Source organism: Parasteatoda tepidariorum, chromosome 5 (assembly GCF_982258835.1).
Source record: "Parasteatoda tepidariorum strain Cologne lab strain chromosome 5, Ptep-v5.0, whole genome shotgun sequence".
Lineage (NCBI taxonomy): Eukaryota > Metazoa > Arthropoda > Arachnida > Araneae > Theridiidae > Parasteatoda > Parasteatoda tepidariorum.
In genome coordinates, this window is record NC_141759.1 from 70,939,759 (window position 1) to 70,956,366 (window position 16,608).

The 16,608-nt window shown below is 29.4% G+C and overlaps 2 protein-coding genes across 5 annotated transcripts in view; one reads left to right on the forward strand and one right to left on the reverse strand.

Annotated features, from left to right (window-relative positions):
* Positions 1–3,133: 3,133 nt before the first annotated feature.
* On the reverse strand, positions 3,134–12,343 carry Sod2 (superoxide dismutase 2). Its single transcript, XM_087164189.1, has 5 exons — positions 12,186–12,343; positions 11,655–11,851; positions 10,452–10,565; positions 9,676–9,855; positions 3,134–3,461 (listed from the first exon to the last, which is right to left on the reverse strand). The coding sequence occupies exons 1-5, from the start codon at positions 12,218–12,220 to the stop codon at positions 3,316–3,318; spliced, it is 672 nt and encodes a 223-aa protein (XP_087020315.1). The 5' UTR covers positions 12,221–12,343; the 3' UTR covers positions 3,134–3,315.
* A 193-nt stretch (positions 12,344–12,536) lies between these two features.
* The window catches only part of fl(2)d (Pre-mRNA-splicing regulator female-lethal(2)D), a 32,136-nt gene continuing 28,064 nt past the window's right edge, over positions 12,537–16,608 (forward strand). Inside the window, exons 1-2 of one of the 4 annotated variants that reach the window (XM_087164182.1) lie at positions 12,537–12,629; positions 13,154–13,850. Coding sequence is in view for 1 of the 4 variants with exons in the window: in XM_016055844.4 (XP_015911330.2) it covers positions 13,672–13,695 (24 nt within the window). In the remaining 3 variants the exon portion in view is untranslated. Of the gene's footprint in view, positions 12,630–12,705; positions 12,849–13,153; positions 13,851–16,608 lie in introns of those variants that run through there. The other 3 variants (XM_016055844.4, XM_087164180.1, XM_087164183.1) reach the window with 3 other exon arrangements.

The following is a 16,608-nucleotide window of genomic DNA, read 5'->3' on the forward strand; positions in this document are numbered from 1 at the left end:
GAAAGTCTTGGTCCTCCCTGAGCTGTCATGCCAAGTACACTATGCAGAAAATTTATTTATAGTATTTTTATTTAAACTCTGCTTCATTGAATGTAAAGTATAAATTTGTATACTATACAGTAACAAGTTGTTTAGTCTTTTAACTAAGATTTGATATATCCTATCACAAGTCAGAATTATTTGGTGCATAAAAATATGATTATAGAAATGAAAGATTTAGATAGAAAAACTGATCATAGAAATCTGTTTGTTAAAACCCTCAACTTTTCAAGTTAATTTGTGAAAATGCCTCAGTATGCCACATTAAAATTGCCATGGCTTGATCTGAGTTTTTATCAAACTATGAATTTAAAATTTTATTTGATTAGATATTATGCATTGAAAAGTGCACCACAAAATAATGTGTATTTTTGAATGTTCATAAAATACAATACAAAAAAATCAGATCGAGGAAGATTCTTATACCTGACCCAACGTAAGTATGCAAATTAATTAGTGCAGCTAATGTTTTAAGTTTGAGAACAAACATAAATTTCTCAACGTGAAGCTACCTTTAACTTCAACAAATTTAAATTTTTGATTTTCAAAGTATGGGTGGTCTAGATTGTGGCTATATAACTTGTTCATCCAAAAATTATATGTAAAAATATATAAATTGATTAATGTATGAATTAAGAGATGCTTGTGCAAAACAAAATATTCTAATTGTGTATGAACAGTCAGTGTTTTCACTACAGCGCGAGAATCTTGCCTATTTTTTTCTTTTCTCTCAATAAAAAACGATTAACGCGAGAAGTTCGCGCACTCTATTAATCAATTTCAAAATGCACGAATTTTTGAAAAAAATTCGTCTTTTGCCATTTTGAATAAAATCCGTTTCACTTTTCTTCCTTGATCTTTCATTATTTCGAACATCGGTCTTTGTCATCTAGCTTCCCTATTTATCAGTATTGTTCAGAACCGGTGCTAACAGCAGAGCACCCCCCCCCCCCGAACCACAGAACCCCTTTCAGATCACATTTCTCTGCAACCACGTGTTCACCGTAGGTAAGGTTTTTTCATGTAAGACGTTTACATTTTTCGTGCATGAATGTAAGATGGACAAATACCTTGTTAAGGCGACATCTTCTACTCCATAACGGACAAATGAAAATGAAACAAATGTCGATAAAACGAAACAAATACGGATATTTTTCAGCCAAATAAATATAATAGCCGATGAAAAAGTAGATATAGAACATTTTCCATATGATGATGCAGCAAAAATATTCAATTAGAAGATGTGAAAAATGTATTATAATTAAAGAAATAATTTTTTTTTCCAAGTCAATTCGTGTTTTTTTAATTTTTAGAAATCTCGCTTAACTTTTTGAAATCTCACCCTGTTTTTGAGAAAGGGTGAGAAATTCTCTCCCATTATTTTTCTGTAATGAATACACTGACAGTGATATTTTTACAATCTAGTCTGGAGAGGTAAAATTTATATAAAAATTGTAGATCAGTACATTAAATTTTTGAGACAAACCAAATAAAAATTAGCTATATGAGAGCTCTTACTTATTTAGCTATTTTCCTTAACTTTTGTGATTTGAGTTCTCTATTGATTTTTGTTTATTTGGCTGGTTGCTAGCTGGATGACAGTTTGTAAGTAAATCTGCATAAAGTAGAAATACCCGGAAATTACGATTTCCTTATCAATTACAGACTTTGTTTTTTAGACTATTTAATTAACTATTATTAAATAGGTGCACCTATTAAATTGATTGTGATGTAAAATTGCACTTAGTGCATTTATCATCATTTTTGTATTAGTGAAGATTCTTGTATTAATACACTTAAAGTTGTTTTCATTAATTTAACTTATTCTTATGCTTAACGTCTTATGATTAAATTCGTATTATACATCAGGGGTAATTGTGAGCCCAACTCAAAAATCCTGAAAATTTCTTGAATAAAATCATTAATGACGCATTTCAAAAAATTAATGTCTTCATAAATTTAAATCATTGATATTTTCACAACATGAAATTCTAAATAAATTATATGCAGCATAATTTTAATGAATAATTATTCATAAGTATACTTTTATCTCTAACCACATTTGTTATTCTACCAGATAAAATATTTACAAATGAAAGAGATGCCAAGTATAAATTCTAGTTCTAACATTTTTAAATAAAATATACAAGAATTTTTACACAGAAATGTGATTGATGATTTCTTGAAACTTCTGAACCTTGGATTTCCGGATCGCAATCAGCGAAAACTCTGGAAATTCAGATTTTTTCTGGAGCACAATCCTTACTGTAGACCTCAAGGGTTAAGTACAAAGTAGAAAAATCACAAAAAAGAAAAAAAAACGTATCTATGCTCAATAATGCAGCAGCTTGAAAAAGGCCGTTCTGCCGAATGTGATACAGTTATAAGAGAATGAAGAAAAATTTAGACTGACTCTTTCCTCCATAGGCAAGTTACAGAGTTAAAAAAAAAAAAAAAAAAAAAAAAAAAAAAAAAAAAAAAAAAAAAGAATGACCTCTGACCATCATTCATTGGTCCTATTCCCATGACATAACTCATCCCTAGCCAATCCATGTTTGAATACACAAGCGGGCGACCACAGTTGCACTGATGAAGGTTGCCTTTTGAGCATCCGAAACAGCTGTCTGTATTTTATAAATATTTTTGTGCTCTTTAACGTTGTTTGCCTTAGTTTGCAATCCATGTTTATTAAGGAAATTCTTGTATTCCTAAGGGATTTCTCAATAGAGAATTTAGTTAAAATATTGCAATCCAGCTGGCAAATAGCCAAATGAAAACATATAAAATGTTATAAATTTAAAAGAATTTTAATTAAATACAATCAACTTTGGTCGGTGATATCCTAATTTTTTAGACATTTAATTCTTTGACCGCAAAATTTTAGATATAACGATTTAAAAATCGAAAATACAATGATTTCATCAAAATTATAAATACTAACAAATAATCTAGTTTAAGTAAATATTAACAAAGGTGTTTTTTCAGTTTCTTAAGAACAAATTTCTTTTGGTTCCAAAAGACTCGTATAAATGCTTTTAAGATTAATTAAATGTTAATTCACACTCCAGATAGTTGGATGAAATAAGTACACAACTTTTTAAGAGTATATGCTATATATTGAAGAAAAATAACATGTTTTGATAATACATTAAAATTCATATTTAACAGAATGCTTTTAAACACTGATATACAACATCTTTATTCATATGTAGTTATATAATGGAACTAAATACAAATCAATATAACTTTGGGTAAGGAACTTGTAGCAAGCAGTATTTAATTTTTGGCTTTAGAATATCTGTCACTAATATCTTTCCAATTGGCTACTTTCCAAATAGCTTTAACATAGTCTGGTCTAACATTCTTGTACTGTAAATAATAAGCATGCTCCCAAACATCAATACCAAATAGGGGAATTAGACCTGGGAGAAAAAAAGTAATACATTAATACTAATTTACATGAATCCTCAACTCACATATTATAAAATATAATTTATACATGCTTGTTTTTAATGCAGATTTTAATATGACACATAACATTTTTTAATGAACTAAAAGTATCAATCTTCGGATACTCATAGTACACTTATGTAACCGAAGAAATACCAGTAAATTAAGTTTATAGTTCAGTTACCGATATTTCTCATTATGACATTTAAAAGACTATATATACACCGTTGTAGAAACTTTTTCATGGCTGTTTTACCTTCATTGGTACAGTACAGAACCCGTTATCCGGAAATCAGAAAACCAAAAAACCGGAACAAAATTCAATAAATTTTCTCACCATTTTTTTTTAAAAAAAAAACAATTTTTTTTCCTCATAAGATTTCACGATTTTTCTTTCTTTTTTTAAAGATGTTTACCTTACCATCATTTTGGAAACAATCATTAGTGTATTACTTCATCGTTTTTTCTTATTTTTAAGATTATTTCCAATTTTTTTTTTTTTTTAGTCGGGTTTAACAATTAAAAAAAAACGGCTTTGTTATATCGCTGGGCTTTGCTTTAAAAGCCAGACATCATAAAGTATGTGAATGTATAATCAAGTATTTTGGAAATGAAGAAAAACTATGTATTATATTAGGGTATTAAATCTCTGGAAGCAGGTTAAGGTATTATTTCAACCTGGAGCAGGTAATGTTTGTTTTCCCTAAATCCCTTTCATTAATTATTTATTCCCTGTTTTCAAGTTCTCTTTTTCCCGCTCTGACGTACGAGCGAACCACCAATAGGTAGTAGCTATAGCTGTGACGAAATAATGTCGTCATCGAACCTGTGCAGCGTGGACGGTGTGGCGCGCGATCGACGAAGGAAGAGTTTTTTTTTTCTCTCTCTCTTAGCTTCCCGAGGTGATGGTCGTGACTGGCGCCTGCAGGGTCCGAATCAAGTTAACGCGTCCCTATCTCCCGATGGACATCACGATAAGTTTTCCTATTTCTTTTCATATTGCTTCGTTTAACGCTAAATTTAAATAAACTAATTTTTTTTTTTTTATTTATTAAATCCGTAGGATCCTATCAAATACGTAATTCTAATAATTAAACTTAACTTCGTGGTAGCTGTGCCACGTGCTCGCGCTAATTTAACTTAATATGAAATGAAAACTTAATATTTTTTTTTTATCATCCCCTGCTCCAGAGAATCTTTTTTTTATTGTATTAAAATGATTAGTAATGATTTTCATTGTCATGTTTAAATTAGAATGTTAAACCACATGAGGAATGTTATACTTAATTGTTTTAGAATGTTAAACCACATGAGTAATGTTATACTTAATTGTTTGAGCTGAACATGATTAATATGATTTTCAATAAATATTGTAATTTTATATAAACTTAACTCTCATTTATTAGCAGTTATTAATTGATTCACTTTAGGCAGTTATTGTGATTTTAGTAGCTTTTAGTTATATATTTGAATATTTTCCTGACAGGCTCGAACCTGATTTTAGATTAGCTTAAATAATTTATTCGGAGGAAAATGCTTGAATTACTTTGATTGCATAAAAATAATAAAATATTAAATCAAGATAAATAATTTTATTAAGAAATCTAAGCCTAGATGCAATTAGATTTAAGTATTAGTGAAGCACGTGTCGATCTACACGTGTTGATTTAGACTTGAACTAGAATAGTAAATTGTTAATTCTAATTTTTTCTTAATTAATTTCATAATTAAATTAATGAAACGGTTCGATAGTGATGAGTAATTATCAAGGAATATTAATTATTTTTCTCCACTAACTAGTTATTCAAATTCACAACGCAATTCAAATTAATGAGAGACACATTCTTAGGTACTGTTATATGTCCCCATAAAGTAAATATAACAAATGGTGCCGAGACACCTGTTAGGAAAAATTTTATTTCAGTAAATAGTAATATTTAGAAAAAAAAAAAAAACTTTTTTTTAACGTCATGTTCAGCAAATGATTTTGAATTTGATGCATATTATTTTCATTTGTGTGTTATTTTGTTATTAGTATTACTGGTATTAAGGTATATTTATGTGAATGTGTGATATATTCCCCTGATGAGATTAATATTAGTGGTTACAAAGTTAATTAGATTAATGCTTTCGGAATAGCAATTATTTTTAGGTAAACTTTCACTAAGACAAAAAATTTTAGTTTACATATTTTTTTTGAGTGTTGGTTTTTCCGTTCTTTAACTAGACATGACCGATAACCAGTTAGAAGGTCTTTCTACAAACTCTACGGGAGTAAAAACAATAGACATTATTCCAGTAGTTAAAAGTCACACAGTTTCTGAGTTCTTACCCGTGATCCCATCGTTTGACGGAAATTCTAATTTCTCTGCTTTTATAGATAAATTTAATTCGATTGCTGACTATTGTAAATGGGATGATAATGACAAAATTTTGGCTCTTTCGTTACGCCTTATCGGCGAAGCTCAGGAATTCGTATCCACTCAGCGAGAGTTAAGGTACACTAAGGATTTTAAATTGTTAGTTAAATCGTTAAGGGAAAGATTTGAAACTAAATCGAATATGGCTTTGTATATAACCAAATTAACACAGGCATATCAGCTGCCTTGTGAAAATGCACGCCAGTTTTTCAGCCGTTTAGAAGGGATATCATATAACTGTATTCCAAGTAATGGCGGTGAAGAGTTTGAAAGTTATAGAGAACAACTTTTGTTATCCGCTGCTAAGCAAGGTTTAAGGGTTGAATTGTTAAGAGGAATTGCATCGACCGCACTAGATAGTTATAATGAATTTAAAAAACATACTCTTACGTTTGAGGAAAATTTTAAGTTAATTGAGCCAATGCAATTAGCGGCAGCAATTCAAGCTAAATCGGAAGATAATACAGCAGCCAAAATAGATGATCTAAATACAAAAATCGAACAGCTTACACTAACAATTTCTAAAATGCAAACAAAACTCGATACCGAACAAAACAATCGGGAATATAGAGAGAAGCCGCGTCAAACACATAGTGCTAGAAATCGTTATCAGAATCAGTCTGAAAAGAAATGTTTTAACTGTAAAAAATTGGGACATTTAGCAAAGAATTGCCCAGTTCCATATTGTAATTACTGCAAACGTATAGGTCATTCAGTAGAGAATTGTTTTAAGAAAAACAAAGATTTAAACTAACTAGGGATGAGGTTTCAAACAACTTTGAGACTGCTGTAAAAGTGTTGGACTCTAAAAAAGACAACACGCATGGTTATAACTTAAGGTCAAAACAAATAAGGTTTAAAAAAAAAGAAAAAAAAAAAAAAAAAGAAAAAAAAAAAAAAAGAAACATAAATTTTTGTACGAATGTTTTTATGTATGTGTGTTAAAAATGTTAATTTGGGTGTTTGGGTTTTTCTGAGCTTGGAATTGTATCTTTTGAGGATAAGTTCTTCCATTTTCCCCTCACCGTTCCCTTCACAACAGAAATTCTTGAGAAATCTTGTTGAAAGCTCCAAATAGAAAGAACTCTTGATAGGACTGTCAAACATGATGAATCACCTTAAGAAATTCTTCATAACACAAACTTTAACTCAGATAATCTAGTTGACTATTTTGTGGTCCAACTGCAAAAGAAGTAAGACCAGACAGAGACCTGAAACGAAAGGAAATTCCTATCTACTGCTCTCGTAGCCTGATCAACTGTGAGGCAAAGGAGAGAATTTACCTTACAAGACAACTTCCCCTTCAGTGCTAAACGTGATGAAATGTTGAAATCCCCGGATTGGCCACTCGAGGAATAAATAGTTGATTACCAAAGCAATGATGATGGAAAAAGGCTTCCATGGCGCCTGGAACCCTCAACACACACCGAACTAGTACTCAAAAACCAAAAACATGATGGAAGATTGGCAGACGTATTTGACTCTGAATCCCGGATTTTTTTTTTCCTTTCCTGAAAAACCATTAAATCCAGGAACCCTCAGTGAATCCTCGAAAGATGACAGATACATTCCAAGCAGGTGAAATGCTAAACAGAAGAGGATCTTTTGTGAACACTTAATAAAAAAAATTCATCCTCAATGACAAAGTTTCGTTAGCTAAGACAATTTCCAGAATTTGTCCTCTTGGGTGCAATTCCTCCCCTCAGATCCCCGAACTCCCCTCTCTAAGGTTATGTCATATTTACTGTATTTGTTATGATATGTTATCTATGATGTTTGGTAATAAGGCAGATTCAAATTATAATATGTGACGTCAGTCTGAAAGTTTAAAAAAAAAAAAAAAAAAATTTTTTTTTGAAAAAGTCTTCTTTTGCTTAAAAATATATATATGTATGTCTGTGTACATAATATATATATTTTTTCCCTTACCCGGTTGGTATGTTATATCGCTGGGCTTTGCTTTAAAAGCCAGACATCATAAAGTATGTGAATGTATAATCAAGTATTTTGGAAATGAAGAAAAACTATGTATTATATTAGGGTATTAAATCTCTGGAAGCAGGTTAAGGTATTATTTCAACCTGGAGCAGGTAATGTTTGTTTTCCCTAAATCCCTTTCATTAATTATTTATTCCCTGTTTTCAAGTTCTCTTTTTCCCGCTCTGACGTACGAGCGAACCACCAATAGGTAGTAGCTATAGCTGTGACGAAATAATGTCGTCATCGAACCTGTGCAGCGTGGACGGTGTGGCGCGCGATCGACGAAGGAAGAGTTTTTTTTTTCTCTCTCTCTTAGCTTCCCGAGGTGATGGTCGTGACTGGCGCCTGCAGGGTCCGAATCAAGTTAACGCGTCCCTATCTCCCGATGGACATCACGATAAGTTTTCCTATTTCTTTTCATATTGCTTCGTTTAACGCTAAATTTAAATAAACTAATTTTTTTTTTTTATTTATTAAATCCGTAGGATCCTATCAAATACGTAATTCTAATAATTAAACTTAACTTCGTGGTAGCTGTGCCACGTGCTCGCGCTAATTTAACTTAATATGAAATGAAAACTTAATATTTTTTTTTTATCATCCCCTGCTCCAGAGAATCTTTTTTTTATTGTATTAAAATGATTAGTAATGATTTTCATTGTCATGTTTAAATTAGAATGTTAAACCACATGAGGAATGTTATACTTAATTGTTTTAGAATGTTAAACCACATGAGTAATGTTATACTTAATTGTTTGAGCTGAACATGATTAATATGATTTTCAATAAATATTGTAATTTTATATAAACTTAACTCTCATTTATTAGCAGTTATTAATTGATTCACTTTAGGCAGTTATTGTGATTTTAGTAGCTTTTAGTTATATATTTGAATATTTTCCTGACAGGCTCGAACCTGATTTTAGATTAGCTTAAATAATTTATTTGGAGGAAAATGCTTGAATTACTTTGATTGCATAAAAATAATAAAATATTAAATCAAGATAAATAATTTTATTAAGAAATCTAAGCCTAGATGCAATTAGATTTAAGTATTAGTGAAGCACGTGTCGATCCACACGTGTTGATTTAGACTTGAACTAGAATAGTAAATTGTTAATTCTAATTTTTTCTTAATTAATTTCATAATTAAATTAATGAAACGGTTCGATAGTGATGAGTAATTATCAAGGAATATTAATTATTTTTCTCCACTAACTAGTTATTCAAATTCACAACGCAATTCAAATTAATGAGAGACACATTCTTAGGTACTGTTATATGTCCCCATAAAGTAAATATAACAGCTTTTTGTAGCGATTCAGAAAACCGGAAAAATCAGTTATGCGGAATAGCGATGATCCCGACCGTTCCGGATAATCGGTACCCTACTGCAAGTTTAGAGAACAGTATATATATACATGTGTCTGATATAAAATTGAATCTCTGAAAAAAAAATTCGGAGGCAGGGAGGAGGTATAAGTTTCTCTCAAAACTTCCGCTACGTTCCTGGTAAAACTGCCACATTTTTTTAAGAAATCTTGCAGCTTTTGAATTTTTAGGGTTCCTTCTAGATTTATCTGAACTCACATTTTTACACTTTAAATTTTAATTACTTACATAAGTAAAAGAATTCGCCATGAACAGTTTCTCCCACACTATAGAGTCCTCTTAAGTAATAAGGCTATTTTTATAAATGTGTGCAGTATTTTACAAGTTCTTTTTTCTTTCTTTCTTTATGACAATAAATTAAACATTCATGAATAAATTGTAAAACATTTTCTACCTGTTGTTGCTTGTAATGGATCTTGATTTGGGCATGTAGCTATCTGTAATTTCTTTGATGTAGGATTAAATCCCAACCAGGCCCAGCCAGACCCTTGAACACTAACTGCAGCGGCACTCAAGAGAGTTTGTAAATTTTCCAGATTATTAAAGTCAGATTTTATGGCAGACAGTAACTCACCTAAAAGACAAAATTGATATAAACTGTTGGTATTAAGTTATTCAAAATTCAAATGTGCATTGAAATTGTAGTTATGGATTATTTTAAACACTAAATTTAAATTAACAATGTATTATATTTATTTGTTAGAGATCTGTAGCAAAATAAAAATTTATTTTTTCATTAACTTTTAGCAAACAAGTTATAATTTTAAATTTAAATACATTGTTCCCTAGGCTAATGATGAGAGTTGAATCATTAAAGACCTGTCACATATTTAAAAAAATGTGTTATTATTTAACTTCTCTCAACTATTTGTTACTAAATAGATTTGCATATTTAAAAATAACTTTGGATTTAAGACATTAGTGAAGTTAACCATAGATAAACCAGTTAAATAATTTTGCCATTTTATGTGAAATATTTCATGCAATAAAAAAATCTACAAAAAGTTATATAAGCTTTTTTTTTCTCCTTTCTTTTATGTTTTCTTTTTATGGTACTTAAATTTTCAAATATTGCTACATAAATATACATTCTAAATCTTTAAAACTGATTTATTGAAATATTTATGTAAAATGGCACATAAATCTCAATCTCATTATCAAATTATTTACCTTGAGGTTCTCCTCCAGAAGGACTTAAATTGTTCCAAAATATTGAGTGATTGAGGTGTCCACCTCCATTAAATTTTAAAGCAGGACCTAAAGCAATAGCTGTAGAAACATCTCCTAAAAAGTTTTTAAAAATTCAAGAATTATTTAAATATTTTCTTCTTCAGTTTGTCTGTACACAAAAATTATAGAATAAAATAAAAAGTTTTTTTTTTAATAAATAAAATATAAACAAGGAAAACCTTTTAAAAAAAGTAATTTTAAGCAGACAATCGTTGTGGTTGAATTGCTGCAGAAATACTCCATCTTAACTAAAAACTTTTCAGTGCACAAACAAAAAGATGAAGGTAGGTAATCAATTTTTGTGCAATAGATAAATTGGGATACACAGTAAATTTTATGAAAATTTATGTCATGCTAATGTTTGCATACATTTGGATTGATATTTATTAATACAACCTTAGGTATGTAAATAAAAGTTTTTTAGTATGTCTTTGTCTACAAGATGAGATTAATAAATTTTTTGTGCAATAAATATATTGAGATACTCAGAAAATTTTTTGAAAATTCATGCCATACTATTGTTCACTTATATTTGAATTGACATTCATTAATACAAACAACCTTAGGTAATTTTAAATAAAAGATTTTTCGTATATCCATGTGCATATTTTCTTAGATTAGTATACATCCTCGATTCTATTAAAATATACCATTTTATTATAAAACTTTAGTGAAATTAATTTAGAGGACAATTGAGAAAGATTTGACGCCAACAATTTTGCAGAAAGTAAATGTTTTTATGACTCTTTTTCCAACTAGCTTAACCATGGTAGAAATTCTATGACCACATCATAAAGTTTCATAAATTTTATGACAAAAAAAAAAAAACTACTTAAGAGTTCCAAGGCTCACTTTGCACCTGCCAACTTGCTATGGTTGAACAAATTTTTCAATAAAAAGTTTTTTTTATAAAATATACAAATTCAAAATTAAATTAAATAAGACAGAATATATCCATAACCAGTCATTATGGAAAGAAAAAGGAATCCCTTAGGTGACTGTAGTTAGTGCAAACAAATAATGATACAGAAATACCCTCTAATAAACTCTTATCCTGAATTTGAAGTTAAATAAATGTTTTCAAAATTCTCTTATTGTGTAAAGAGCAATTTATACAATGTATTCAATTGAGATCCCACTAACCTTTTGCAACGGCTTCAGCCAATTTCTCTTCAGCAATATTCAAATTATTTACATAGGTAGCATGATGCTTTGAATGATGGAGTTGCATAATTTCAGCAGAGATTGTAGGCTCCAAAGCACCATAATCATACGCTAAATCAGGCAAAGTATGTTTAGACAAAGCCTGATTAGCTAATGGGAGAGTAGCTTTAAAACTTCTATAGAAAATAAAGAAATAATTAAACATTGGCAACATTAATACAAACAAAGTGGTAAAATAAAAGCATTCCAAAACTAACAAGACTTTGTTTACTTTCAATAATTTGAAAGTGTCAAAAGGTAAATATAAAATACAGTGCATTTTAATAGCGTTTGGAATTTAAATATTTTCTTCATAATTACAAGAAATCCCTCATAGCTATAAGAAGGTTAAAGAGGAAAGTGTAAATGACACAAAGAATTTTTATGTTCCCGCAAATTGATAAAATTCTAAAAAGAACAACGGTTCGATAGCTATTGAGAATATTGTATTAACTAGTTAAATAAACCAACCTTTTAAATATGATGGATATTTTATTAGAAAACATTATCAAAGGTTAGGAGACTATAAAAAGAAAACACTTCAATGTTTAAAAATAATAATCGGTAAGTTGCATAAGATCTGGATTCGCATAGAATAATCACATACGCTTCCGGCTGACTATTTCTGTAAGCAGAAGCTTTTCAGAACCTTGAAAAATAATATAAAGTAAAGAAACAAACTATTATAGGAATTAAATGCGAGGAAAATTAGACTTAGAATTTTGATTCAATTTTTCATTAAAATGAAAAACACTTCTTTCAAAATAAAATGCTTATAAAAATAATTTAAGGATAATTATGAGATGGCAACTTTAAAAATTGTTGATTTTGTGAAATCGATGATTTGATCTGCTTGGGGGATATTCCCTTTGAAATATTTAACTTATCTATAATATTTTTATTATGTGGAATTGAGTAAGTTATCATTTTTTACCTTTTGTTTAATAAATTGATAAACATTAATTTCTTAATTAGTTAAGAAGTGATATATACTGTGGATGTTTCTGTTTCGACAAAATGGCGCCTTTTGACCTCTTGTTAGGGAATATTAACAATTGCTTTTTCTTAGATTAAAATTGCTTACTGAAAACAGATATGTTGATTTCTATTTAAATTTTCTCTGTTTTGTGAGCGGTAAAATTATCTATTTCTTAATATTTTTTTTTTTACATTGTTCTTTATTGAATGTTTGTACTTAACCTTCTCATTCCACTATCCAATAGTTAAAGCTAATTTATGTGATTATGATTTAAAATTTCCTTCCTAATTTTATTAAAAAAATATGTTTAAAAGTAGTGAAATTTAAATGTTTGCTGATTGCCATTTGTAATAATATTGTTGGTTTCTTGTAGGATTTTTACAATGAAAATTGGTTGTATTTATTTAGTTTAAAATGTATCATTGTTTCATATTAATCATAATTTGCACTTAATTTCCAGAAACTGCGGTTATGCGAAGGGTGGCTATGATGACCATACCTTCTTTGACTAAATCATGGCTACTTCTGCTCTGTGCAGAAATTGTGTGGCATAAGGAACAAAAGAATAATTAACAAGCTGTGTTCTGCATCGGCCATATCTTCATGTTTTAGTTATTACTCATAGTGCTGTGATGATTTTTGTTTTACATGCAACCTTAAAAATTAACCCTTCAAATGTTGATGATGACTGCAATGCAACCATTTAACCAAATATAAAGCACATATTTTCTACTTGCGCTCTCTTGCTTGAAATCAACCACTAATTGGGATTTTCAGGATATTAATTGATAGATGCGCATTGAATTTTCACAATATTTCTTAGTGATAATGATTATAAAATCAGCTGTTACACCGTAGTTGAAGGAAAGTGAAGTATTGACAAATCAAGATTGTGTGAAGTGTGACAAGTGTTTTAACAAGGCCATATCTTTTTGAACTTTTTCCAGCAGCTCACAAGCCATTTCAATTCAAGTTCTTATGAAGTCTGAATTGAAAATTGATGTATGTTGTAAATCAAATTTTTCCTAATAATAATATGTGATAGTTCAAGTGTATCGTATTATCAATTTTAGCATAGTAATTTACTTGCCTACTGATCTTTTATCAGTTAAGCTAATACGCAATGGCTGAAGAAAAAAAGGAGCAACCATCAATCAGTAAGATAGCATGACATGTAGCTGGAACCCTTATATAAAACATACTTATTAAGTGTTTTGTTTATCCATGTGTTGTTATCATGTAATTAAATTATCATAAACTATATTATTCTGCTAATTGCAACATTTATTCACTGGAATTCATATAAAAAAATTTTATTAAGTTTCAAAATATCATTTACAAGAAAGATTATTTTAAATATTGATCTTGCAATGTGTGGTATTTTTATTTGCTCAAAGTTTACATTGATGAAAACAAATTTTGGATGCCGTGGAACTATTACAATAGTTTTCTAACTATAAAAAATTCAATGATGAAAATTTGATTTTAATTATTTTTTTTAATATGGCGTTGTTAGATATTTTTAGAGTATGTCTTTATCAGTACAGCATTCAATCAGTGGTTTAAAAACTAGAGGCAAGTTTAGGATTGACAAAAAATTTAAATAGTGTGGTAAATAAGAGAACTATAATGTAAATTTATGGGCTAAAGTAAACTGTACAATATTTTCAGATTTTTAAAGAGAAAATTGTAAAAAAAGAAACAAAAACTAAACTACGAAAAAAAAATCTATCCAGGCAAAAATTGTTGTGCCGTTTTGCATCCTTTTAACACAATTAAAACTCTAAGAAACAACTTTTTCTGAAAATTCAAAATCTATAAAGCTGACCCTTTACCTAATTTAAAGTCTAAAAAAACCCCATAACAAAATTCAAATTCATAAAAATGGCCTCTTCACAAATTTTCACTTTGTAGATAGCTTCCATGACTGATCTTTAGGGAGAAAAAAAAAACAGTTTGAAAATTACACTATTTTACCACAGCATCAAATCATAGATACCAAAACTAAAATTCAAATATAGTGGAATTAATTGGGCAGCCTAAGAAAGAAAGATTTTTAAAGAATGATTGCTACAGCTGTTTTTTTTTTATTTAAAAATCTTTTCTAAAAAATGAAACCTCAGTGTTTAACTTAATTGAAGGGCATCCTGCCCCTTGATCTCTATAGACCCTTCTTGCCCTGTTTGTAAAAATAGGCAGCTATCCCTTAAAATCATAACCTTTTTATTCATTTATTTTTCTTCTTCTGAACTACCTGTTTTAGTAAGCAGTCCATTTCTAATTTATTATCCATAATTATAAAATTTTTATTTTTAAATTCATAACTTCATTTTAGTAAGATTTTACTTATGCTGTCCAGTTATATAACTGAAATTCGCTTCAGATTCGGCCTCTGGGATATTCACATCTTTTATTTAAGAGGGTATATATATGAATTTTTTAAATGATTTTTAAGTTTTACCCAGGGCTCGAAAAAACTCAGAAATTTTACCCGTCCCCGAGGACGGCTTGTCCAACAATGTACCCGTCCTCCTTTGAAACTAACCCGCCGCTTCTAAATAAATAAAAATAAAAAATTTTCTTATTTATTAGTAACAATTATATAAATTGCACAATGAATTAGTAGTTACTAGGATTACAAATTCTAGGTTACTAATAGTAAAACCTAGTATTTCTTTAATGAAATAATTTATTTCTTTAATGAAATAATTTAAGTAACATAGGTCAAGTTACCTGTCAATTTATCTGATGGTACTGCGTTTTTTAAATGAATCAAATACAACGTTTGCTAGTTCCACAATCAAGCCAATGATTTACAGAGGTTTCTGCACAGAAATCTGAAAGAGGTTTTTCATTTAGGTAGATGTTCATAATTGCGGTTGACGCTTCTTGTTTAAGACCAGTACGTAATGTGTTTTTTTGTAAGTTTATTGCTGAAAAGCCCCTTTCAACCGCTACAATACTCCCAGACAGAGAAAACAACAATTCCACCATGCGCAGTATGTTGCTGTATTTCGAGATTAGAGGGCCATTTTAGAAGTGAGGAGATAGATTCTTGTAAGATAACGAAAATTGAAAATATATCACGAAAAATAACGAGAAAATGGCCGTCCGCGCGCATGTTGGATTCGAGAAATTTGTTGTCCGCGGGGAATTTTTGACCACCGAGGACGGCCGGTTTTTCAAGCCCTGGTTTTACCATATTTTTTTTTTAATAAATACCATTTCAACATTTATTTTCTTGTAATTTTCAGTTTAAAATGTGAATAAATTTGTTCATCACTTAATCCTCTTATTTTAGTTTACTTTTTTTGAAGAAAATTTATGCGCAGAGATTATCTTTTAGCTTGCCTTTAATTATTTTTTAAAAGCTTTGTGTTATTTTGATGTCTGTTTTCTGTTATTTTGATAATTGTGAGAATTACTTTGTGAAATGTATACATAAAATAGTATAAAAGGGTGATTTCAAAATTGAGGATCAAATTCAGTTATATAATATTACATATTTTGATAAATTTTAATTGTGTTATGTGAGTGCTCTTCCAAAACTTTAAGTGCCTTTTTCTGTGAGTAAGTGCCCTACTCTTTTTTTTTTTTTATGCCTAGGAAAAACTCTGAAACCTGGACTGACTCCTGGTTAATAAACTGTATTATTTAATAAAATTAAAATGGGGAAGGAAGCTTACAGAATAATAACGAGACATTTAGTGTATTTATTAGTTAAAATAAAATAGTGCTTTATAAGCATTTTAATTTTGATATAAATTGTATTCCTTTGTAATTTTTTTCATAAAATGAAATTGACAATAAGAGTTATGACCTTTCTAGTTATCAAATTATTAAGACCATATTCTTAATATTGTGTCTACCTCCTATATTTTTAAGGTTAAGAATCCAAATAGGTAAAAAAAATAA

Bases quoted from the DNA above. Each gene is read 5' to 3' on its own strand.
- Sod2 (XM_087164189.1), bottom strand. From the start codon at position 12,220: ATGTTTTCTAATAAAATATCCATCATATTTAAAAG. The intron at 11,852-12,185 runs GTTGGTTTATTT...TATTTTCTATAG, and splicing joins ATATCCATCATATTTAAAAG to AAGTTTTAAAGCTACTCTCC. The intron at 10,566-11,654 runs GTTAGTGGGATC...AAAACTTTTTAG, and splicing joins GGCTGAAGCCGTTGCAAAAG to GAGATGTTTCTACAGCTATT.